Raw genomic sequence first — 17830 nt, 5'->3', positions numbered from 1 at the left:
TATTCGAAAGCTTTCTGTTATTCTATAGCCTTCTGCTATTTTCTATAGCCTTCTGCTATTTTCTATAGCCTTCTACTATTTTCTATAGCCATCTGCTATTTTGTATAACCATCTACAGCCTTCTGCTATTTTCTATAGCCTTCTGCTATTTATAGCCTTCTGCTATTTATAGCCTTCTGCTATTTATAGCCTTCTGCTATTCTAAAGCCTTCTGTCATTCTATAGTCTTCTGCTATTCTCTATAGCCTTGTGCTATTTTCTACAGACTTGTGTTATTTTCTGTAGCCTTCTGCTATTCTGCAGCCTTCTGCTATTCTGTAGCCTTCTGCTATTCTGTAGCCTTCTGCTATTATATAGCCTTCTGCTATTCTATTACCTTCCGCTATTCTATAGCAGAGGAGGATCTTCTGCCATTTTCTATAGCAGAGGAGGACCTTCTACTCTTTTTTATAGAAGAGGAAACCTTCTACTGTTTTCTTCTGCTATTTTCTATAGCAGAGGAGAACCTTCTACTTTTCTATTGCAGAGGAGAACTGTCTGCTATTCCATAACAGAAGCACTTTTCTATGGCAGAAGACTTACTGCTATTCTAAATCAGACCTAATTTTTTATTTAAAAAAAAAATCCCTTCATGGTACCGCCACAATAAATTGGCTCATCACTGTTCGTTTTTCCATTTTAATTTTTCCATTCTTAATAGCAACAACAGCCCCTCAACGGGGATCACTTTTATTTAAATAGTACGTGAACTTTGTTATTTGTGTGCGTGCTTTTCGATGTAACAACCCAGTAAAAAATATTTGGAGTAATCCTCAACCGAGCAATAGAGGAGTAATGATTTCTTCATCCATTTGGAGTAATAAGCGAGCAATGTATGAATTTTGTTTTGCCAAAAAATTCCACGAAGTTGGAAAAAAATTGATGTCTCGCCTTATGCTCCAAATGGATCAATAAGGGATGCATCAAAGCATTTTTGGCATGTTTTTTTTTGTTTGATGTAACTGTTGTTTAACTGTTGCTTTCGTCATGTTCGATTATTTCTTTATGGTTGTCCGTCCATTTGCTCAGTTTTCTTGTGTCCGTCTGAAGTGAAACACGTGTTGTAAGTGTAAATAAAGTGTAATTAAAAAAATTAAAAAAGTGTAATTAAAAAAATCAATTGGTAAAATAATGTGTGATAATTTTGTTTCTAAACGTCATCTTAGACGGCTTGTAAAAAAAGAAATTGAAAATTTCTCAAATTGTACTCGGCAGACTCTTACTGATCAGGAACTTTCGGCACCTATAGAAATTAATCAGTCATCAAATGAGGGTAGCCAATCGGAAAACTTTAATATTCATGACGAAATGAATCCAAATGATACGAGTTTCAGCAGTGAAAAAAAAAGATTGTATTGATCGGAAGCTTGCTTCGTGGGTAATAAATAATCGCGTTTCCAACGAATGCTGTAATTCGCTTCTTAGCATTTTAAAAAGTGAAGGTATTAATGTTGCACTATGCAAGGAAACATTGTTGAAAGCGTTATATGCAGAAAACTCTTATTGCCCTAATGAGAGCCCGTCAATATCACAAATGCCACCAGGTGAATATTTTCATTTTGGATTAGAAAAAGCGCTGATGATGCATGGCCAATACTTGCTGTTGAATGCAAAGTCCGAATTACTTCTTGATGTATTTGTGGATGGAATGCCGCTTTATAAAAGCTCATCAACGTCATTATGGCCAATCTTATGTTCTTTCTCAGAGTTCAAAAACTCACAACCATTTTTAATTGCTACTTATATTGGTAAATCAAAACCTCCGGATGTAAAGGATTTCTTAAAAAGATTTGTGGAGGAATACATCTATTTGAAAAATGAAGGTTTTAAAATTGGTGATAAATACTTTACACCCAAAATTAGACTTTTTGTTTGTGACACACCTGCAAGGGCTTTTTTAACCGGTACAGTGGGACACACTTCTGCGCAAGGATGTTCGAAATGTGAGCAAGAAGCTTCATATAAAAATAAGAGACTAAATTATGCTATAGTACCCGGAAATGCCAGGACTGATGAAGCTTTCCTAGCACGAAAAAGTCAAGCATATCACATACAGCAATTTCGTAGCGAAACTCACCCTTTGGAATTATGCAACATTAAGATGGTCACACAATTTCCGCTTGACACTATGCATTTGATTGACCTTGGAGTGTTTAAAAAGATGTTGCGTTTAATTTTACAAAACAAGCATACAAAATCAAAGTTAAATGTAGCGGAAATAAATGAATTAAATCGCAAAATATTGTATATTGCGAAGTATACCCCAAAGGAGTTTGCTCGAAAAGGTAGACTATTTGACGAGGTATGCAGGTGGAAGGCAAAGGAATTCCGGCAAGTTGTGCTTTACACGGGAATAATTATTTTTAAAAACATATTGCATGAGGATTTATATACACACTTTTTACTATTACATACAGCATATCGGATGGTTTCGTGTCCTTCAAATTGTCATAAGAATTTGCAATGCGTTCAACAACTAATGGAAGCTTTTGTTGCCGATTTTGCCTTGATATATGGAAGTGATAAGATCAGTTATAACGTGCACAATTTACTACATTTGGCGAAATGCGTGGAAAACTTTGGAAATGTAGAAAATTTTTCATCATATAAATATGAGAACTTTTTGCAAACCTTAAAAAAAGATTGTCGGAAACCATCATACATTAGCCAACAGCTAAATAATCGATGCATGGAGCGGCATTTGCTTTTGAAAACAAATGATCCTAAATTCTTACCACTTGGGCAAAAACACAGAAACAACTTGTTTATGAGATACAAGTTCGACACATATTTCTTATCCGGAAAATCTCCTGACAATTTTTGCTTCACTATGAGTATGGTTCCAATTAAAGTATATGGTTTCTTGGTAGATAGCGGCGAAGAATACGTAGTCGGTAACGCATTTACAGATGCAGTAAGCTTGTTTCAGTACCCAGTGGACTCTAAAAAGTGTTTAGGAATTTGTAAGGCGAAAACACTAAATATCCACCGAGAGAAAATTAACATGCGTGACATATATTGCAAGATATTTTGCGTACCTGATGGGGAATATTTTGTATTTATTCCTATTCTACACCACTGTCAAATTTAGTAAATACTAATATTTAAACTATATTTCAAACTATTTTTCTACCTTAAGAACCATGAATTTTAATGCGAACATATTCCAAACTCAATCAGTTTTTACGGATGAAACTGTACAAAGCACACCGAATAATGTCGCAGGTAATGTTAACTCATAGCTCTTTTTATATTTTTTATCATAGTAATTATTTGATTTTATGTTCATTTCTAGAAACAAACAATGAAACAAAAAACACCAATAAAAAATTGGAAAACAAAATTGATCTCCTTCAAACTGAAGTCGAAGCTTTAAAGAAAATTATGTGTAAACAGACAATTTTGTTAGAACAGGTCGTTAAACACATACGCCCAACTAGCAAGGATCTCAAAATTTTTCCAATAAATTCACTAGAGGAATTAAATTCGGCAGAACAATTAGTTAATAACGAGCCTGAATCAGAAGTGGTAAGCCAGAGTTTTTAATGCATAATTTAAGTGAATTTGGTACTAAAAGCTAATTATATTTATCTTTAATTATTTTCAGATATCATATATGAAACTAAAATTTGGCAAAGACAAAATAGAAAAGGCGTTACATGCAATGATTGGTGACAATATTTTGCTTCGGGTAAATTGGGATGGAGCTAAAAATAAGACAGCCATAAACAAATATCGGTTGTTTAACTTTTTTTATTTCGGTAATAGCTTGATTTTATAACGTGTTTTAAATAATATGTACATGATGTTTATTTTTCCTTTATTTTTGCAGAATCACTCAGAGACACCTACGAAACTTATCCTGAATTTGAAAAATCTTTTAAGTTGGCCTTTCGCAAATGTAAGGCAACATTTTACCGGCAAACCTACAGCCTAAAATCTAAATAAATAAAGTATTTAATATGTTTTTTTAATTATAAGAAATTATAGTACAAAAATGAATTATTTGTTTTTTTTTCGTTAAAAATAAATGATAAAATATATATTCTTTATTTTACTCTTTTCTTTTACTTCTTTACTTTCTTTTACTCTTTCAGGAGATAACAAAGATTACTCCCTTGATTCTCCTTTCCGAGATCAAAAGGAGTACTCCCTATATGCTTTTTCAGGAGATAACAAAGATTACTCCCTTTGTCCTCCTTTCCGATATGAAAACGAGTACTCCGTCTATGCTCTTTCAGGAGATAACAAAGATTACTCCCTTTGTCCTCCTTTCCGAGATGAAAACGAGTACTCCGTCTGTCATCCAATGGGAGCTCAAAAGGAGTGCTCGCCTCCTAGGACATGCAATGTTAAAAAAGAGTATAAAATGCAAGAGAGTCGGAGATTTAAGGAGTACTCCATTGCTCGAAAAGGAGCGTCCTACGATTAATCGTTGGATGATCCAATTTTTTACTGGGAATATTGCAATTTCATACTTGCGTGAATGTGTAAGTGATTTCGTCGCTGTCTCTCTCTCTCTCTCTCTCTCTCTCTCTGTTTTCGCTGTGCTCTGCGCCATGCTGATGTCATTCAATTTTGAGCAATCAAGTCATTTCAATTCATTACACTTGACGGAGACAAGTTCTTGGTTGTTGGAGACGAACAATTACACACATACACACACATGCAAAATCTACACACACATACACCTATGTGGGCAATTCCAAGCTAAAATACAACCATTTCCAACTATCACCAACAAGAAGGGGCCTTTTATATTTTGGGATCGTATCTGTGTGCATGACTATAGGTCTGTATGTACGTCTGTCTCTTGGTATATATCTCTGCCTGTCTGACAGACTGACTGCCAAGCTAACTGACTGTGTTCGATGTTTGTTCATGGTTTGTCATTTTTGTTATTCTGACTCTATCGTGGGGTATGTTTGTTTTTATTTAGCTGGGCTGCTGCTGCAGCCGCCATTGCCGCCTTTGGTTTGCTGCTAAGTGAGAGCGTATATCACGAATCAAATGTGATTTTCATGTGATTATCCGCGTTTTTTGTGCCATCTTCGTCATTTTTGTCTGTTTTTTTTTGTCAGCAAAACGTATCATTCATTCATCGTTAAATTGGTGTCTGTGACATTTCTGTCGTGGTGCCTGGCATTGATGATGATGCTGATGCCGTTGCCGCTGTTGCTGCTAACACTGTTGTCATTGTAGTAACAGTTGTTAGTATATTTTTTCCAACACGATATGTTTTTGTTGGTGTTTAGCTGATTGCCTTTCTTGTTGTTGTTGTCTATTTACTGTGTAATTTGTGCATTTGTAAACTTGAGGCAGAATTATTTCAAATTAAATTGATATCATTTCTCTTGTTATTTACAATGTGTTTTTCTATAAGGGTATTATCGGTGTTTGTCGGTATGTACTTTTCAGTATTTCAAACATACTGTGCGATATACACATAAGGGTGTATTATATGAAGGCGTGTTGCCGTATGTTAAGCTAGTCAAGGGAAATAAAAACAAAACTAATGTTTTGTTAGAATTACCAGGATGATTGATACTGGTAATGTATATATTGCTTATGTACATTGTAGGCTCTTTTTAGGTAGATACAATGGTGAACGTTTCATAGTCCGCCTTGAAGTATCAGAAAAAATGAACTTGATTTTAATGGTAAACAAATTGGAACACTTATTATGAGGTAGTATCTAGATCGACTTATTCTCTAGATCTGCATGTAGCTTTACATCAAAAATTAGTTAAATAAATTAAATAGGTTCCATGTATATTTTTTTAATGTTGAATACTTTACATTTCCTAACTGCCTTCTATCTATATCGTCCTGTAGGAACAATTTCTAGTCTATAGAACAGAAACATAGTACGGAAGGACAGACAAGTTAAGAACGACAAATCCATCGCCAGAATAAAAAGTATTAGTGTGTGGTACCGACTTCGCAGTGTAAGGCACCCATATATAAGCACCGAAAAGTACTAAAATGTACTTAACTGGACTTGAGTAAAGGGATAGAAATTAAATTCTGAAATTTGTTATTTGGATTACTGATGTCACCTGTTTTTGAGATTTGGCGATAGTGTAGAACTTTGATATTGGGTGAGATTGGGCGGAAATCTCAAAATTTGATATTGAGGTCTCTGTTGGTATCTGAAATTGAGATATGGAGGTGGTTTTGGAAATGTGTATTATAAGTGTACGAAAAGTACTGAATAGTAATAAATTTGGTATCGCGTGGTGGCATAGAGCTGGAATCCCGGAATTTGATGTTGAGATCTCTGTTGGTATCTGGGTTTGAGATGTTGAGGTGGGTTTGGAAATGTGTACTTTAATTGTACGAAAAGTACTGAATAAGTATTAAATTTGGTATCGCGTGATGGGATAGAGCTAAAATTCCGAAATTTGATATTGAAATCTCTATTGGTATCTGGGATTGAGATAAGGATATGGGTTTGGAAATATGTACTATTGTTGTACTAAAAGTACTAAGTTATACTAAATTTGATATCGGGTGAAGGGATAGAGCTGAAATTTGATATTGAGGTCTCTGTCTTGCAAATGCGTACTGCAATTGTACTATATTTGTGGAAATTGCAATGCTTAGATCTTGAATTTTGCTATTAAAGGGACTGTTGGTAACTGAAATTGAGTAATGCAGATTTTTTGAGAATGCTTACTTTGACTGTAAGTAAATGTATGTAGATGTACTAAATTTGGTATTGGGTGAAGGTGAAATTCTGAAATGTGATACTAAGGTCTCTCTTGGGTTATAGGGTTAACATATCAAATAGTTTTGGAAAAAAAAATGGATTTGGGTCCATTATTCAATGTTGTAATCACGCTAGAGTCAAAACGAATTAAGATAGGAAGCTAAAATTTTGAGCAGATCAGCCTTTGGTGTGCAGGTCAAGTTCAAAGATGGGCTATATCGGTCCACTATATCGTATAGCCCCCATATAACCGTAGCTCCCGATATTCGGTATTTTGATGATTTTTGCCACATTTTTCAATGGGATTTTCTGTGGGTACTTTACCACCAGTAAGATAATTGTCTATAGAGGTCCACGATATCGTACATCCCCATATAACGATACCTTCCAGTATTCGGTAATTTGATGATTGTAGCCAAATTTTTCAATGGAATTGTCTGAAAATCCACACATGTTCCTTTTGAGTAGTTTGCCTCTTGGAAGAAAATTGACCCACGATATCTTATGTTCCCCATATAACGGAATCTCCTTATATTCGGTATTTTGATGATTTTAGCTACCTTTTTGACCGGAATTGATTCAAATTTCGTATTTCAATTGTTGCAAAATGGTCAGAATTAATGCCTTTATTTAAAGTTTGAAGCTCGTAATGAGTGAACAAGTAAGTACTACATCCAAGTACTACATCCAATGACGGAAGTACTACATCCAATGACGGAAAATTATCTATGCAGGTCCACGTCATCGTATATCCCACATATAACGGTACCTCCCTTTATTCGATATTTTGATGATATTAGCAACATTATTCTCCGAATTTTTTTCATATTCATTATTCAACAAAATTGTTTGAAATTTGAAGATCGGAATTGGTACTACAGCCTATGACAAAAAATTGCTTATGCAGGCCCACGTGTTCGTATACCCTTTTCATTTAAGGATTTTCGACGGATTTTTTGAAGATCCTTCAAAGTGGTGGAGGGTTTTAAAAGTTCAACCCGGCCGAACTTAACTCCTTTTTTACTTGTTATATATACTTATACATATATTTTAACTTACTTTAATTGATATAACTTTAATGAACTGCATATTAATATCACTTGTCACAAATGTTGTGTGAGCAATTGTTTTTCCCGAATAAATTCCCCCCTCTTGTGAACGCCAAAATATGGATTTTGAAACGCTAGGTACTTTTTGTTCAACCTTTCAAATATGTTTATAATGTGTCAATTTTTTGAAATTTTCATACAGAAAAGACCCTGTTTGTAAAATAAAACAATAACTAAAAATGCATCCATATATTTGCCTGTGGTAGCGTAACTGTCATATACGAGTACATATATAAGGGCAAATTACCTCATGTCCCAATAACGTAATCTACAACACACAAGCATGACAACATGTCTGTCTGTGACACAGGCAAAAAATTAGCAATCCCTATGCAGGTATACCAACATACCTAGATATCCGTTGACATATAAATTGTTCATCGTAACTTTCCTCGTCATCAATTACGTTTCTACCGTCCAAGTCACAAGACTTCACAAAAAAAAACAAAAAATCCCACTCAAAATGGAATCGAAATCAATCACCTATCTCCTGTACAAGTATCGTGAACAACTACGCCAAAAGGAACATGAAAAATCCACCCTCCTCCGATTAAGTCGTACCAAATTGACCATCACCGATAAGTTAATCAAAACCCATGTCAGTGAAATCAAAAAATGTTCAACGGAAGATGTGCTGGCCATTAGTCGAAATATTGTCTTTCAATCGAAACTGAAGCAACAAATACAACGTTTGAATCAAACGAAACGTTTGGCCACGAAGAAGTGAATGAGCGAGGATAGGGCAACAATGTAATAGAATAGCTTTAGAAAATAAGTCTGGAAAACTTATGTCATTATGACAAGTATGGAATACTAGTTATAAGTACCAGTTTTGTGAAATTGCTTTGTTTTTAAGTGGATCTTAATATAAATGTACTCTAGTTTTTGTGATAAATAAATAAATAACGAAAAAACTGATAACAATGTCTTTTATTAATTTTTAGTGATATATTATTGCTATTTTTTTATTGAGAATTTAAGAGCAAAATATATTCTTCTTCGAAAAACTGCCCCATGGATGGTTGACATATTAAATAATCAAAACTCTTATAGAACAAGAAATTATTTCGAAATGGTTCCAGAAATTTCTTCCAACTTCGCATATCCCAATATTGTTCTCTGATTAAAAGATTCAACCAGACTAGCTTCAGAAGATGGAATAATTATACCCTCAGCCATTGGCTAAAGAGGGTATATATCATTTGATACAGCCAAAACGTGCCTCATCGAAATAATCGCAATGATTGAGGATTTCCAATGAAGATGAAAGAAAAACAAATAGAAAAGATATTAAGTTTTAATGAACGGAATTCGAGAAAAAAACCAGCGAGTTTCAGTACTCGTATATTTTTGAGTTTTATTCGAATTGTGATTAATTTCGATAACTCGAAAACGTAGGCACATTTCGTACAAATGGGATTCTGTAAAAAAGTTAATTCGAAATCAAATTTAGTCACTTGCTTTTAAGTTTCCGAGTGGTAAAAAAACAGTAAAATTTGACAAAAATATCAGGAACATTAATAAAACCAGTAAAGAAAGTCTTAAAGTCGGGCGGGGCCGACTTTATGATACCCTACACCACTTTGCTAATTAAGTAGAGCTCCACATAACAATTAAAAGTTTTTATGGGAGAATTCAATCATACACCCTATGATTATAATTATAATTTAAAATTCAAAGGACTAAATATGCCAAAGCATTTGTATCTTTTAAATTCGGACTTGTATTGCCCATTTGGTGCAAAATTAATTTGAAATCAGATAAAGATATATATGGGAACTATATCCAAATCTGAAACGATCTCGATAAAATTTGGCAAAGATATTTTTGAGCTGTATTTGATATATTTCCCTGAATATCTTTGTTACGGAGTGCATATTACGGCTGTAGGTAACAAATACAACAAATCGGATGAACAATATATATGGGAGCTATAGCTATATCTGAACCGATCTTCACCAAATTTGGCATACTACCTTCTAGGCTAAATTCGGTAAATTCCATCCCATTTGGGCAAATATTAGACGTTTGGTGCACAATAAAAGGTAAATCAGACGAAGTTATATATGGGAGCTATATTCAAATCTGAACCGATCTCGATAAAATTTAGCAAAGGTATTTCTGAGCTGCATTTGATATATTTCCCCAAATATTGTTGTTACAGAGCGCATATTACGGCAGCGGAGGACAAAAATAACAAATCGGATGAACAATATATATGGGAGCTAAAATGTCAGGAACATTAATAAAATTACAATCAGGAGTGCCATTTTTTTATACCCTCCACCTTGGAAAGGAGGGTATACTAACTTTGTCATTCCTTTTGTAACATCCCTAAATATTCGTCGACCCCATAATGTATATATATTCATAATCAGCATAAAATTCTATGTCGATTTAATGTCGACTGTCCGTCTGTCTGTTGAAATCATGATACAGGCCACATAGTAGAATAATTTGTATTGTGTCTAGAATGGTTGGTATGTATTGGTCTAGCCCCCATACAACGGTATCTCCCGATATTCGGTATTTTGATTGTTTTTGTCACATTTTTTCACGGATTTGTCAACAAAATTGGTATTTGTTGGTCGTATTAGGTTCGAGCTCTGTTGACGAAACATTGTATGTATAGGTCCACGTTTTTGTATAGCCCTATATAGTGGTACCTCGCGACACTCGGTATTTTTATGATTTTTGCCACATTTTCCCACGAATATGTCTAAAAATTGGTATTTGTGGGCCATAATTAGTTCTAATGTTCACATTACCCCAAGTTGGAGGGTATTAAAAGTTCGGCCTGGCCGAACTTAATGTTTTTTTTTTTACTAAAGTAAGAAAATGCTATAATCGTGCGGTGCCGACCATGTGATACCCTACAACACTACTATATATTCGAAGTCCCCTTATGTCCAAATTCATTTAGGAAGATTTCGTTTTGAAATAATGTCCAGATGTTACCCTTATGTTTGTTACCCGGGGAATTTGGCCAATCTTTACGCAGTCCGTTGTGATGTTAGGTTTTCAAAACAATTTCACACGAAGGTTGCGGTCCATTTTGCAGCTAAATATAACCCAATGGTCATTTAAAATGCTAGACTTCTTTATTGTATTTAACTCTCTTCTGAAGCGAAATTCCGCATCGATTGGTTTTCAATTGTGGCCTATAGAGCGACTATAAAATTAGAAAAAATTATTTTTTTAGTCATTTGAACACCTGAATGTACATCTTAAGAAATTCAAATTTGTAAGTCAAATTGACAAAATCGCATGCGATAAAAAATATGGCAAAAATAGAAAAAATGGAACAAAAATTATTCACTTTTTATTGATGTATTTATACGCGATTTTCTTAGATTTTTTCCATTTCTGGAAAGAGACCATTCCGAATTGATGGGAATTTTGATAATTGGCTCAGCGGTTCTTCACTTACAAGCAGAATAAATGAGATCTATTTATTTTACATATATATTGAACCTATTTTGCTATATATCAAATTTCTTGTCTGTCAGCATCACTTTAATGATCAGAAGTGCCCTTTTAATGTATTTGTGATACAGCTGGGATAAAAAATATTCGGTTTAGTGAAAATGTTCAAATTTTCTTAAATAAAAGTTAGGGTTTATTTTACCCGCTAAATATTGTCTGATGGCCTACCAAATTGGTAGGCTTCTGCCCAGCCCTAAACTCTAACTCCATATAAATTTCCGCGTCGATTGGTTCATAATTGTCGCATATAGAGAAACTGCAAAATCAGGAAAATGTTTTTGGTCTATTTGAATATTTTACATTCATATTTTGCAATCATCTCCAAAAACAAAAGGGTTCTATTCTGACCCTAACGCCTCCTCCATTTTCAATTTCGTGAGGATCGGATAATAAATTCGACCTGTAACTTGATTACAATTTTACATGGGCAGACGGACGGACGGACATACATACCTAGATCGATTCAGCTTGGCGAGATAGGAAGATCTATATATATATGGGTTCCTATGTGGGAAACCAATATTTCGAGGTGTTACATAATATTTGGCTCAACCAAACTTATAATACCCCCAACACAACAGTGATGTGGGATATAAAAGCAATATAACATAAAATGTTTACTCATTTATGTTGAGAAATGTTTTTAGTTATAAGTTTAGAGAACCCAATAAACTGGACTTTAAAAGACTGCCTCTGTTTCGTCTCCATTTTCGACTTAAAAAGTCTGGAATTCAGATAACTACGAATTCACTCCATTAGTTGCCGTTTTTATTCCCTCCACCACACTATGGAGGGTATATTAACTTTGTCATTCCGTATGTAACTCCTCGAAATACTCATGCCAGACCCAACAAAGTATATATATTCTTGATCAGCGTAAAATTCTAAGTCGATTTAGCTATGTCTGTCTGTATGTCCGTCTCTCTGTCTGTCCGTCTCTCTGTTGTAATCACGCTATCTTTCGAGTGAATTGAGATAGAAGGCTAACATTTTGCACACGTGTTTATTTGTCCAGTAGGCAGGTTAAGTTCGTAAATGGGCCATGTAAGTCCACGTTTTCATATAGCCCCCATATAACGGTACCTCCCAATATCCAGTGCCTTGATGATTTTAGCGACATTGTTAACCGGAATTGTTGAAAATTTGGTATTTGAAGTTCGTAATGGATACTACAGTCTATGACTAAAAATTGTCCACGTCTTCGCATAGCCCCCATATAGTGGTACCTCCCAATATTCGGTATTTTGATGATTTTAGCTTCATTAATCACCGAAATTGTTTCAAATTACGTATTTAGAGGTCATAATGGGAACTACAGTCTGTGACAGAAAATTCTCTATGCTGGTCCAGATCTTCGTATAGGCCCCACATACCAGTACCTCCCTATATTCGGTATTTTGACGTGTATAGGTACAATACTCACCGAAATTATTTGAGATGTCGTATTTGAACTTCGTAATGGATCCTACAGTATATGATAGAAAATTGTCTGTGCTGGTTCAGGTCTTTGCACAGCTCCGATATAACGCTACCTCCCTATATACGATATTTTGATGATTTTAGCTACATTATTCACCGTTTATTTCAAGTTTCGAATTTGAATATGGTAATGAGTTATGACAAACAATGCCCATGTATGTCCACGTCGTATAGACACCAATATAACGGCTATATTCGGTATTTTTAAAATTTTAACAGAATTTTTTAAGGATTTTATTCTTTGAAAATTTGCAAATTTGTTTCAAATGGTGGAGAGTATTCAAAATTCGGCCCGGCCGAACTTACTGCTTTTTAACTTGTTTTTTTTTCGTTTTTTTTTTTTTGAAAATCGAGTGTAGCTTCTTTTTTGTGAAAGATTAAAACAATATACAAATTCCGGCCAAATCGATTGAGAAATATGACCAAGATCCTTGCAATAACTGAATTCGGGGGTATTTATACTCTACTATACAATGTGTTGGGGGTATTATACGTTTGATTGGGCTAACAAGTTCGTAACACCTCGACATTTTGATCCTTATTATAGTCCGATCCTCACGAAATTTTGCATGGAGTTGGCGTTAGGGTCAGAATAGAAGCCCATAGTTTTAGAGCATCTGGGATATGAAATGGACCAAAAAAAGAAAATGGGGTTAGAGTTTAGGACAGAACAGAAGCCTACCAATCTAAATGGTCATCAGATAATATTTTGAGGGTGAAATGGACCATAACTTGTATGTAAAAAAATCTAAAATTTCCATTGATCCAATGGGAAATATTCACCAATTCAAAATTGCCTCTTGGATAGAAATTATAACATCTGAGAAAATAGCGTGAAAATAAGATAATAAGAGAGTGAATATTTTTGGTTACATTTTGTGTTTTTTATTCTTTATTCCAATCTACCACACACAGGTGCCAATAGTAATGAGAGAGTAAAATATAAAGTTCAAAATAGCTTACATTACAATCAACACGGTCAGATCAAAATATGTTTTTAACGCAGTGAATGGAAAACTACTGTAAACTACGCCATGTTTTGCTGAAAACTAAACCCTTAATTTGGCATGAGTACCTGCGTTTCACAACACCACACAAGGATATAAAATAATGGATGGATTTGGCGAATGCAAAACAAACTCCTGTTGCCGTGCATTAGGGAAAATCGAAATGAGGTGTTGAGTGAAAACAAAACTTGTTTCGGTTTGTTTGTAAACACAAAATAGCGTTTGTAAACAAAAACAAGGATTTTTATTTTAAAATATTGCCATTTTTACAGGTATCAATGGGAATTCTTTGCCAAAAATCCTTATATAAATTCGAAGGAAAATTCAACAAGACAACATTCTTCCAACTCAGTACATCATCGAAACATTATTTTTTCTCGACATCGGAATACATTTCAGAAAAGAATTTAAGAATGGAATCCAAATCGATTAGCTACGTCATCTTCATGTATCGCGAACAATTGCGACAAAAGGACACCCAGTCACGTTTGCAACGCACGAAGCTCTCCCTCACCGATAAATTGATTAAGAAAACTGCATCAAATTTGGATCAATGCAGTTCGGAAGATAAGTTCGCCTTCAATCAGGAACTACTCTTCAAACGGAAACTCAAACATCAAATTTTCGAAATGAGACAAACGAAGCAGACACAAGTCTCAAATAAGCTGACGAAGAAATTGCGTTCCCAATCACGCTGGCATGAAGTTATTTTATCCTAAGACGGAACTCAGAGCAATTTAGTGGGGCGCAGCATTACTTATCATTTTAAATAGCAACTAACTATTAGATTAAGTTCAACATGAAATTAGTTTAAAAATATAGAATAATTTTTTAAAAACATATATTAAAATATTACAAATAAATATGTATGTAAATCATTAAATATATTACACAGTGCTACAAAATTAATTTTTGTCATTAATTACAGGAACACCCCTGTAGATTTAGAAAGTGGGACTAAAAACAGAAGTCACGTGTATCGGCGTTTTAAATGTTAAAATCGCAAAATACTTTTCAATGTTTATATCCTCCACCTTGAAAAGAAGGGTATATTAATTTTGTCATTCCGTCGTAGATCTATAAAGTATATATATATATTCATAATCAGCATAAAATTCTATGTCGATTTAAAGATGTTCGTCTGTCTGTCTCTTGAAATCACGATACAGCCTACATTATTTGACATAGAGCTTCAAAAGTTTGGCAGAACAATTTGTATTGTGTCTAGGATGGTTGGTATTGAAAATGAGATATATCGGTCCACATTTTGGTATAGCCACCATATAATTGTACCTTTCGATATTCAGTAATTTGATGATTTTTGTCACATTTTTCGACGGATCTGTCTAAAAACTGGTACTTGTAGGTCATAATGGGTTCTAACTCCGGTGGCGAAATATTGTATGTATATGTCCACGATTTTGTATTACCCCCATATACCGGTACCTCCCATTATTCGGTATTTTGATGATTTTTGCCACATGTTTCCGCGGATTTGTCTAAACATTTTTAATTGTATTTCGAAATGGGTTATGGCTCCGGTGGCGGAACATAGTACTAAAACAAGTAAGCAAAGGCTACAGTCGAGCGGGGCAGACCGTTGAATACCCTACAACACTATAATAAACCATACAGTTAATATAGGCGAAATACTCGACAGAATTCCACAAGATATTGTGACAAATAATTAAAGAAAACCATCAGGTTTCGTTCTCTAATTTTCGAATAATAGCAACTTAAACGAATTTGCTCATTTCCAATTTATTGGTAGATGTTTCACTTAAATGGTCTTCCTAGATCTGGAACCAATATTTCCCAAAGACCTGTAATCTCTCAGAAGTGGCAAAAGATTAACATTTATTATTGGTTTTTGACTGAAACGCATCTGAGATACAGACATTTGACTATATTCTTCAACGAAATAGTCAGAAGTGCGTATTTCCTGTATTTGTGAATTCTCCAAAAAGTCTCTGGAATGGACATTTTCGTATTTTGTCTACAAAAGTTGGCAAACTATTTCACACATTGAATATTTTTGGATGGCCATTAGAAACTGCTTGGCTTTTGCCCCCATTCAAATGTGCGGGAGGATCGGGCGATAATTATGACCTGCCGACAATTTTGCAGTTTTTTGGTCCATTTCAACCCCTAAATATATGGCGATCATCTCCAAAAAGAGCAGGCTTCTATTCTGACCCTCATCTTATCCCCATGCAAAATTTCGTAAGGATCGGGCCGTAAATGCGATCTGTATATGATATCCTGATATCCCAACTACTTAGTTTTGTTAGCTGTAGAAATATTACCAAATGTTTAATTCAAAATGAAAATATGCCAAAAATATTACAAAATTGAAAAAATATGAGAAAATTTTACAAAATCAATATTTTCATCTTTAGAGAGATATTTTTATGCTATTTTTTTAGACGTTTTTTCTTTCCTGCCAAGAGGCCATTCTGAATTAATGAGAACTGTCGAAATCAGTTCAGCTGTTCACGACATATAAGAGATCTTTCAAGCATATCTTTTTTGATAGACATATATATCGCACATATTTTGCTATATATCCGATTGGTTGGATGTTAACATCAATGTAAAGGTCAGAAGTAACCTTGTGATGGCTTTGTGATTTCGCCGGGATTTAAAATATTCACGGTTTAATGAAACATTTTGAATTTTTTCAACACAAAAGATATGGCCTATTTTACCCGCTAAATATTATCCGATGACCACCCAAATTGGTGGACTTCTTCCCCGCCCTAAACTCTAGCTACATGCGAAATTCCGCGTCGATTGGTCTATAATTGCGACCTGTATAGCTACTGCAAAATCCGACATTTTTTCAGTTTTTGGTCCATTTCGACCCCTAAATATTATGCGATCATCTCCAAAAGAAATAGGTTTCTATTCTGACCCTAGCCCCACCTCCATTCTAAATTTCGTGAAGATCGGGCCATAATTGCGACCTGTAGAGTGATTACAAATTAACATGGACAGACGGACAGACGGACGGACGGACATACATAGCTAGATCGACTCAACTCGGCGAGATAGGAAGATCCATATATACTTTCCTATGTGGGAAATCAATATTTCGAGGTGTTACATAATTTTTGGCCCAATCAAACTTATAATACCCCCAACACATAGTGTTGTAGGGTATAAATATTCATTTTTTATTGTAATATATTTATGCGATTTTCTTAGATTTTATTCTTTTCTGGCAGGAGACCATTCAAAATTGATGGAATTTGTGAAAATCATTCCAGCCGTTCTTGACTTATAAGCGGAATAACTAACATATCTTTCTTTTAGATATATATTGTACCTATCTTTCTATATATCCAATATTTTGGCTATCGGCATCACTGTAATTGTCAGAAGCGACCTTTTAATATATGTGAAATTAGGCCGGTTTAAAAAAACATTCGCGGTTTAGAAGAAATTTTCATATTTTTTTGACAAAAAAATATATATGCTTTATTTTACCCGCTAATTATTGTCCGATGACCGGTAGACTTCATTCCAGTCCTAAACTATAAATTCATGTAAAATTCCGCGTCAATGGGTAAATAATTGTGGCTTGTTGAGCATCTGCAAAATCAGAACATTTTTCTGTTTTTGGTCCGTTATAACCCCTAAATATCATCATCTCCAAAAACAATAGGATTCTGACTCTATCCCCACCTCCATTTTCAATATCGTGGTGATCAGGCCTTAATTGCGACCTGCAGCGTGATTACAAATTAACGAGGACAGACGGACAGACATAACTAGATCGACTCATCTCTACGAGATAGAAAGATCCATATATAGTTTCTTATGTTGGGGATCAATATTTCGAGGTGTTGAATAGTTTTTTTGGACCAATCAAACTTATAATACCCCCAACACATAGTGTTGTAGGGGTATAAATATCGAATATCCTATGTCATACTCATTGCGGACAATATACAAATGTTGGCGATTCACATTCAGTTTTTATGTGCAGCTTTTTA

General features: G+C 34.5%; 2 protein-coding genes across 9 annotated transcripts in view; one reads left to right on the top strand and one right to left on the bottom strand.

The window, feature by feature from the left end:
* LOC101887310 (axotactin) overlaps positions 1–17830 on the bottom strand; it is a 238775-nt gene that overhangs the window by 181988 nt on the left and 38957 nt on the right. The window lies entirely within an intron of this gene.
* LOC131806704 (uncharacterized) lies at positions 841–4043 on the top strand. Of its 2 annotated transcripts, none has more exons than XM_059131296.1 (5): positions 841–1102; positions 3179–3264; positions 3335–3567; positions 3647–3800; positions 3872–4043. In XM_059131296.1, the coding sequence occupies exons 2-5, from the start codon at positions 3183–3185 to the stop codon at positions 3985–3987; spliced, it is 585 nt and encodes a 194-aa protein (XP_058987279.1). In that variant the 5' UTR covers positions 841–1102; positions 3179–3182; the 3' UTR covers positions 3988–4043. The 2 variants fall into 2 exon arrangements, with proteins under 2 accessions (XP_058987279.1, XP_058987278.1); XM_059131295.1 differs by having other exon boundaries at positions 841–1162.

This window comes from Musca domestica, unplaced genomic scaffold, assembly GCF_030504385.1.
Source record: "Musca domestica strain aabys unplaced genomic scaffold, Musca_domestica.polishedcontigs.V.1.1 84, whole genome shotgun sequence".
NCBI lineage: Eukaryota > Metazoa > Arthropoda > Insecta > Diptera > Muscidae > Musca > Musca domestica.
The sequence above is the reverse complement of the archived record's forward strand: the minus strand, read 5'-3'. Positions and strand labels throughout refer to the sequence as shown.

Coding starts and splice junctions, on each gene's coding strand:
- LOC131806704 (XM_059131296.1), top strand. CDS start 3,183: ATGAATTTTAATGCGAACATATTCCAAACTCAATCAGTTTTTACGGAT. Junction 3,265..3,334: donor CACACCGAATAATGTCGCAG/GTAATGTTAACT, acceptor GTTCATTTCTAG/AAACAAACAATGAAACAAAA. Junction 3,568..3,646: donor ACGAGCCTGAATCAGAAGTG/GTAAGCCAGAGT, acceptor AATTATTTTCAG/ATATCATATATGAAACTAAA.